At 40.4% G+C, this 8,392-nt stretch overlaps 1 protein-coding gene across 1 annotated transcript in view; it reads left to right on the top strand.

The window, feature by feature from the left end:
• The window catches only part of LOC119407533 (tumor protein p63-regulated gene 1-like protein), a 102,951-nt gene extending 95,862 nt beyond the window's left edge, over positions 1-7,089 (top strand). Inside the window, exons 3-4 of the mRNA XM_037674355.1 lie at positions 2,095-2,248; positions 5,806-7,089. Coding sequence (XP_037530283.1) covers positions 2,095-2,248; positions 5,806-6,000 — 349 coding nt within the window. The 3' untranslated portion in view covers positions 6,001-7,089. The remainder of the gene's footprint in view (positions 1-2,094; positions 2,249-5,805) is intronic.
• The last annotated feature ends 1,303 nt before the right edge of the window (positions 7,090-8,392 follow it).

The following is an 8,392-nucleotide window of genomic DNA, read 5'->3' as shown; positions in this document are numbered from 1 at the left end:
CACATCCTGGACAGAGAGGAACGATGGTTTGAGAGAGGAGTAAAGGAGGCCATCTTTGTGAAAAGAAATCGTCCATCATTAAACAGGGGTGGAGGCCTCCGGGTTCAACTGTCCCCCTCTTACAATGCTGTGATTGCTAGTATCACTCAGCCCTCTGTGAATAGTAAACAGCCATCAGTGTGCTAATGATCCATTGTTAGGCTGATGGTCCTTCTTGAGCATGTGATCAGCTGGTTTTGGTTGTCAGCAGCTAAACTGGTTGATCCACTCTGAGAAGGTGCTATTTAAGAGACTGAGCTGAATACAGCACCTCAGACTGAAGAATTCTCTTGGATGAGAGACGAAACGTTTCTACATTTTTTGTTGATTTGCTTTGTTTTGTTTTTTTGAATGTCCAGAGGACCAGATTTAACTTTTTTAGATTTTTCTACCTGGATTATTGAGCATGCATCAGGATAAATTGTCCCTAGGTGTGAGTGAGAGAGTGAATGGTTGTTTGTCTCGTTTGTCTCTATGTGTCCCTGTGATGGACTGGAGACCTGTCCAGGGTGTCCCCCGCCCCTCGCACAGTGATTGCTGGACATGGGCACCGGCGACCCCCATGACCCAAAATGGAAGAAGCGGGTAAAAGATAATGGATGGATGGATGTTAAGTAGTCTTCACAAAGGTAGTGTGTTTTTCCAGACGTGTGTTGAACTTTGTGACCTGCATCTTTTGAGCAGTGAAAAAACTGTTTTCATCATAGTTATTCTATTCTCAGACAAATCCGATCTAGGTCACATTTAATGAGCGTACGGTAAATAAAGAATTGCAAAGACCTTAAAAACCTTTAGAGCAGCACCAGCATTATTTCAAAGATGAGATCCTGGAATATTTGGAGGTTTCATTGGGATGAATGAAAGGATCACCCTGGGGCTTTGTCAATATAACCTTCTGTGTTTACTTTAAATGTAACATAATAATGAACTGCTGAAGAAAGAATATGATCAGTGGACTGTAGTTCACCTCTAAACCTGCTCAACGTGAGATTGTCCTACATGAAGAATTTGCCCTGAGGACAGATTAGTGACAACTTTGCCTTCAGGCTTCTAAAAATTCTCTTTTTCATCTTAATAATGTGAATTGGTGTGAAATAAGTGACACATTTGAGTATAAATGTCATGCTAACAAACCCACAAACTGAAAATACCAGAAAATAAGTTTTCAGATTCTAGTTTCCTAATTTTCTAACTCTCTAACTTGGGGATTCAGATGTTTGCTCCCTTTGTTTTACTTTTGTACATTGTAAAAGAAGGTTCTTCACGTTACTGGACATGTATTTGTACAAATAACAGTAAAAGAATTACAGTATAATTTTCTGTACAAAACCAATTTTTTTTCATACTTTTTAAAAATATATATGTGAACCAGAAAATAAGACAAAACAACATTTGTGTTAAAATAAATACAGAATAATAAAGTACTATGTGCTATATTCAACTTGTCTGCTGGATTCCTTAGATAGAGAACTTTACTAATCGGCTTTTATGTGAATGTTCCTGTAAAGTGCCCTGAGACAACTTTGTTGTGATTTGGCGCTTTATAAATAAACTGAATTGAATTGAATATGTGTTGTCATCAGTGCATGTTTCCATACTATGATGAAATTAGTTCTCTGCATTTAACCCATCACACCTGAGATACATCCAGGTGGAGCAGCGGACAGTTATGTAGGTGCCTGGGGAGCAGTTAGAGATTAGGTGTCTTGCTCAGGGACACCACGACATGCGGGCATGGCGGGGAATCGAGCCGGTGACTCTCTGGTCTCAAGTCAGCTGCCCTACCTCTACACCATCTCAGCCATAATATGTATTACCCAATTATATAATATTACTCAGTTTCACATTTTAAAGCTGCAGTTTAAGCATCTGGATGTGGAAACATCAAACATTAGACCTCCACGACTCAAAAAGGAAAATCAAACAAGATCTTATCATGTGCGATTAGTGAGGTCTGAAACTCGTCTGTGACATGAAGCTGAGATGTTGTCATGTCCCTGACACGGACACGTTGTCATTTTACCGTTTTTCTTTTGTGTGTGTGTTTGTTTTCAGAAGAGACGGAGAGGGGGTGCGTGTCTTCTGGGACCGGCTAAGAGAACCCTCCTTTGTCTCCAAATGGAACCCATTTGCCACCGACTTCCCTTTTATAACATTCACTCACCATCCTGTAGGGAACATCAATGACAGCTTTGCTGCTCTCTGTGATGTAAGTTCACTCACCAGTGAGGTTCTTGTTTCTTTATTTATTTTTTACGCCCGTCAAAAGGTTTTATGGTATAGTCTCCGTCCATTTGTCTCTAAACTTTCCCTTGCCCTGCCCATCACTTCTGATCTGATCAAGATAATCATACACACATCCACCATCACTTGACAGAACACTCCATCACCCCGCAGTGTTTCCCCTAGGGCTTTGTGGGTGAAGGACATTTTGGTAGGTGGAGCGCTCAGTTCTGTTGACGGCGGGGAGCCCTCCTTGGATGACGGTATGGTAAACACTGCCCCAGTTCCAAGGTAAAGGTCACAAATCAAGGTCAAAGTTAAAACAAGTTATTTTATTTTCTGAGCCATAACTTCTGATCTGCTCAAGATAATTTAAGGAAATGGGATACACATTTGTACCACCACGACACAACGTGTTGCGTTCACTTTTCATCACTCCAGCTCCAGGGCCAAGGTCACAAATCAAGGTCAAAAGTTATACAAGGTTTTTTGCTTGTATTAATACTGTATATAATAGTTTGTCCATGGACATATAATGAGCTGCTTGTGGTACTCTTGTTGTAGATGCTGTGAAAAATATGAACTTTAGCACAGTCACATCTCATAGACAGCGAAAATAATTAATTTGTAGCTCAGCATTTCTTCCTGTGAACATTCTGTGGGATTTCTGTGAAAAATCCACATACGTCAATGTAAACAGTTTAGATCAAGTTCTTTTTCAAAAGTCCAGTATCTCATAACAACTTGTAACTAAATGACAGTTTTAGGTTTATTTAGTTCCTCTGATAGTGAGAAAATTATTTGTAACTAGAGAGAGTTGTCGTATCAAGTGTTAGCTTTAAATCTTCTGTTTTTCAGCTTTTTTTAATGCAGGTGGAGGAGAGAGGTGTACTCTTGAGTTATTGTATGTAGGTTATGGGATTCTTGCTGTGGTTGAATGAATCATCACAGAAAAATGTATTACTGGAATTAGACATCAAAAAGTGTTTCTATTTGATTCGTTCTGTCATTTTCAGCTCTCAGAACTGACTCACCTGGATACATGAACTAAATTTATGATCTGAATATATAAACTGCCACTCAGACTCACTTACTTTAAGCCTGTACTAACTCTCGTAGTAGTAATCAAATAATTTTTTGCTATACAAAACTTTCACCTGTTAAATAATTTTGTGGTTTAGGAGTAAACAGCATGATTATTGTGCAGGTGTGCCTTAGGCTGGCCACAATAACAAGCCACTATAAATGTGCAGTTTTACTTTATCGGGGCGTCCGGGGAGGATCAGAAAGCCGGTCAGTATCTGGTGTGACCACCTCACGCAGTGCAACACGTCTCCTTCATAGAGTGGATCAGGTTGTTCATTGTGGCCTGTGGAACGTTAGTCCACTGCTCTTCTGTGCAAAGTTGCTGGATATCGTCAGGAACTGGAGCACGCAGTTGTATACGTTGATCCAGAGCATCCCAAACATGATCAATGGGTGACATGCAGTGAGTATGCTGGTCATGCAAGAACTGGAATGTTTTCAGCTTCCATGAATGGTGTACATATCCTTGCAAAATGGGGCCATGAGTAATCCTGCTGCACATGAGGTGATGGTCGTGGATGAATGGCACAACAATCGGATTAAGAATCTTGTCGTGGTATCTCTGCATTCAGAATGTCATCAATAAAATTCGCCTGTGTTTGTTCTCCATAGCAAATAAAAAAGAGCCTGTGCCTGTGGTTAAGATGCACTTATTGTTCCTTGTCACTCACCTTGTGGGCTGGATAATATGAAAAGCAATGTGCAGAATTTAATTTTGGTGTAGCTGCATGTAGGAATAAGAAAGGTCACTATTGAAAATTGGGTGTCCACATCTAAATCAAAGATGGCCACTGCCATACACGTATGTAGACCGACCGCCCCTGTCATTTGAGAAAACTATGCTGTCTGTTTTTTGTATGTTGCTTAAAAGTATAGTTTCCTCAAATGATTGGTGTGGCCAAAGATTATTCCCTCTAGCTCTGCCTTTGCTCCTGGTGATGGAGAAAATCACTTCCACTGTTCACAAGGATCCATCGCCTGGGACGAGCCAAAACAATTAAACCTTCCTCTGTTCTTCTACACAGTGCAACTCCTACCCACTTGAACATCTTGCACCAAAAACACTAAGGTGCATTTTCCCTGTTCAATTCCTGTCCAGAAAAACTCACCTCAAAAAATACAAACATTCACTATTCAAATCCCTCAGCGGCAGGGGACATTGGCGTACCGCTGGTTACCTTCAAATGATGTATACAACATGAGACGGACAACAGACAAATATGTGGTAATAAAACGAACAGGTTTCCTAAGAACTTGTCCAAATGAAGCCACTTTAAAGTGAATTTCCCACTGATCAACTGGTGGAAATAACTGGTCAGCTGATTAACATTCAAAAATCAACAGATTGGCAACAACATTAAACAAATATCCATCCATTATCTGTACCCACTTCTTCCTTTTCAGGTCACGGGGACACCCTTGACTGGTCTCCAGTCCATCGCAGGGACACAGAGACAAACGAGACAAACAACCATTCTCTCTTTCTCTCTCATCTAGGGACAATTTAAAGTTATCAATCAGTCTAACGTGCATGTTTTTGGTCTGTGGGAGGAAACTGGAGAACCGGGAGAAAACCCACACATGCACGGAAAGAACATGCAAACTCCACCCCGACAGGCCTCCGTCCAGGATGGATACAGCAACCTTCTCGCTGAGAGGTGGCAGCTCTACCACCTGTGCTACAAACAAATATACTCTGTGTTTCCCCTGCCATCATACAAGCAGGGCGCCCCGCCCTGTCAACAGAACTGAGTGCCCTGCCTACCGAAACACCCCCACCCCGGCACTTATGTAGTGCTAAACTAGCGGCCCATACATACAAACGCGCTACAAAGCTACAGTGCTCAGTTTCCCTCGTGCTGATCCGTCTACACCCCACACCCCTGCTCCAAAACTGTCAGTATAAACAGCATGCACAACACAGTCTAAACCCCCACCCCCCAACTAAAATTGAGGAAGGTATGAGCGCCCTGCCAAGGCAAGTAAACTAGGGGAAACACTGGTACTTATTTAAATTGTAAAATTGTTTTAGTAAAATATATCTGTGTCAGATTCCTCCTGTACTTTTCTGAGCTCACATCTGATTTCTGTCTGTGCATCATTAAGCACCAGATGGGCTTTATGGACTTTCACCCCTCCTACTCCATTTTCTCCATCTGTGCTTATTCACGGTTATTCTTGCTTTTAAGTTTTTGTTCAAAGCCATGATGCCATGTCTGGTTATGATTTCTAACTGAATCAGTAGTAACAGGTGAGACATTTCCTCCACCTCCTCTCTGTGCTCTCACTCTGCACCACACTGTGGCTCGTCAGGAAAAATATTTTCCCAGCAGGTTGAAGCTTTCATAAATAGCTCATCGCGTACGGTGATGATAAAGGTCATGTTAGAAATTTTAGCTTATTGCCAACCCCCAGCATAGTTCATGAACTCCTGCATTTCTGATCGTTGTGTCGCAGATCCAGAAATTTGCAGAGCAGCTTAAAGATGCAGCACTGAAAGCCCACACCCTAAAGCCAGTTCCTGGGAAAGCCAACGGGGTCCTGGTCCTTCAGCAGCCGATCTACATCGAGGCCTACGTGGGCGCCATGTCTTTCCTTGGAAACCAGAATAAACTGGGATACTGCATGGCTCGAGGAAGTGTTGGCTTTTAGACTCTTTACTGCCAGAATTCAAATACTTTAGTTCCTTGTGTGTGTTGAGTTTTTTCCATCTTGAATTTGTTTTGTTTGTTCACAGAAACATTGACCAAAGATTTTTTTGTCCAGGTTTAATTTTGCTTTACAAGATGTTTGCGGTCTAAACATGTGTTGCCTCCTCCTCTTCGTTTACTGGTCTGTGGTGTCTGTGGACTCAGAAATATCCACATTTCAACACCGCTCTTCACCGGTTGATGGATGCACTGCTGGTTCCAAGCAGCTTTTTTACTCATTGCTCCTCAGTGATACGGTAATTCAACTCTTCTGCAATGAGTCCTCTTGTCTTCCACCCCCGCCCGGTATTTCTGTTAAAAGCTCATTCTCATGCTGTTCAGCCACTTAAAGATTCACTGGAGCATAGAGGCACATTTGTCAGCTTCGTTTTTATCTTTGTGATTTTTTTTGTGTTTTTTTTTTTTTTTACAGTAGTGGTGGAATTTGTCCCTGATATGATTGTTTCCTGCATGGCACGCTGCCATTTTTCATTTTATTTATTTATTTATTTTATGCAACACATTGATTTTGTATGCCTATAACTACAAAAAAAAAAAAAAACACACACTTTTCCTACCTTTTTTCCTAATGATGTTCTAGGGTTTTCTGTTGTAAGTAAATTAATTTTAATATATAAATACAATTCTGTTCTGGTCAATTGTTTCTATTTCTGTGGCTGCTCGTGGCTCAAATCATGTTTAGCTTCAAACTACAGCAAGCATTCATCTATCTCCTGCATAAGAACAGCTGATAAATCTGTTTTTCAGTGAAAATAACTAAACAAACTCCGGTCGTTTAAAAGAAGAAGGACTCAGCCAATCTGAAACTGCATTTGTACTCTACTCTGTTACTTTAGTACCGGTACTTCTTTCTCTAATGATACTACAGTTTAAACATGTATTTTTGATGGTTTACATGTACTAAAACAACTAAATACATTGTTTTCTGCACATCAGCCGAATGTTAGCAGAAGTGCTGTGATAAGGTAAAGACAAAAAGGTGAATGTTTCATAAAGTTACTATATTGAAATAAATTACTTTACAAAAGCATGCAAGTTGTGTTATTCCTATTACCCCGTGTAAGAGAGGTGTTTTAAATTGCTGTACAGTTGTACATTTGGAAATATACGTGTAAGTTATTCAGAGCTGTGTTCTACCTGCATAATTAAAGGATTACAAAACGATCAAACTAATCTAGTTACATCAAGTCAGTGGTTCCAGAGACGGGACGCAACTGAAGGGCAGTTTCCTTTCTGTTATTTTTCCATTCAACCTTTATTAATACAGTTTAGTCTCAGTGAGCCTCCAGGACTCATTTACAAGAGAGACCTGTTTTAAACAAAGAACACCGATGAGGTACAGACAATCTTATAAAAAGCATATACCGGTAAAATGAAAAGTAAATAGAAGAAATTATATTAAGCGAAACAAAAAAGCTACCGGTACATTATGAAGCGATGTAAAATACTAAAAACAGGAAAATGTCTGCGTTGGTTTTTGACATGAAATTAGCAGCTGTTTAAAATCCCTTAGAGAGGTCAAGGTCGAGAGCTTCGGATCTTTTTGTAAGATATTCCAGGAAACAGGAGTGGAGTAGAAGTCCCTTTGTCTAGTTCAGTCCTCACTGAGGGAACACTGCATGTAATAATGTCCTGAGAGTGCACGCTGCAGCTGCACTGACGGAAGTGACATGTAGGAGGAGATGTATGAAGGCAGCAGACCAAGAAGTGATTTAAAGATGAAAATGTACCAATGAGAGAGTCTGCATGAAGTTAATGATGTCCAGTTAACCAGTGAATACAGGGTGCAGTGGTGTGTGTGGTAGTTGCAGCCAATTATGAATCAGCGCACTGTGATAGACGGTGTTCAATTTAGGTTTTGTCCAAAAATCCAACCTTTTTTTAAAGATGCACTTCCAGATTATTTATTGCAAACCAAAGCAGGAATGTCAAAATAAACGCTAGAGCTAATTTATATAATTCTTAATATTTGCTTATGATAAAATTGGATATTTAGTTGATATTTGTCAGTAGATTTGTTTCTGTAAAAAAAAAAAAAGACAAAAGCTTATTCAAAAATACCTTAAATATTTGAGTATTCCATGATCATGGAGACTACTTTGGCAGGGATCTTGTTGGTAAGCACCTGGTGGCTAAGTATGGCACCTACAACTTGTGTGGGCTCAGTCCAGGGCAGCCACAAGCCTCCATGTAGACCCACCAAAGGTAGTGGAAAATGTAACGATTGGGGTCAAAGTGAGTTTGGTGGTAGGTGAGTTCAGGGCACTTAGCTTGCCAGTTCCTGGTGTAACAGGCCATGGTATACCCCCATCCAGATTATAACTGCAGTTAAA

Source organism: Nematolebias whitei, chromosome 3 (assembly GCF_014905685.2).
Source record: "Nematolebias whitei isolate Nwh7 chromosome 3, NemWhi1, whole genome shotgun sequence".
In the NCBI taxonomy this organism is placed as follows: domain Eukaryota; kingdom Metazoa; phylum Chordata; class Actinopteri; order Cyprinodontiformes; family Rivulidae; genus Nematolebias; species Nematolebias whitei.
The sequence above is the reverse complement of the archived record's forward strand: the minus strand, read 5'-3'. Positions and strand labels throughout refer to the sequence as shown.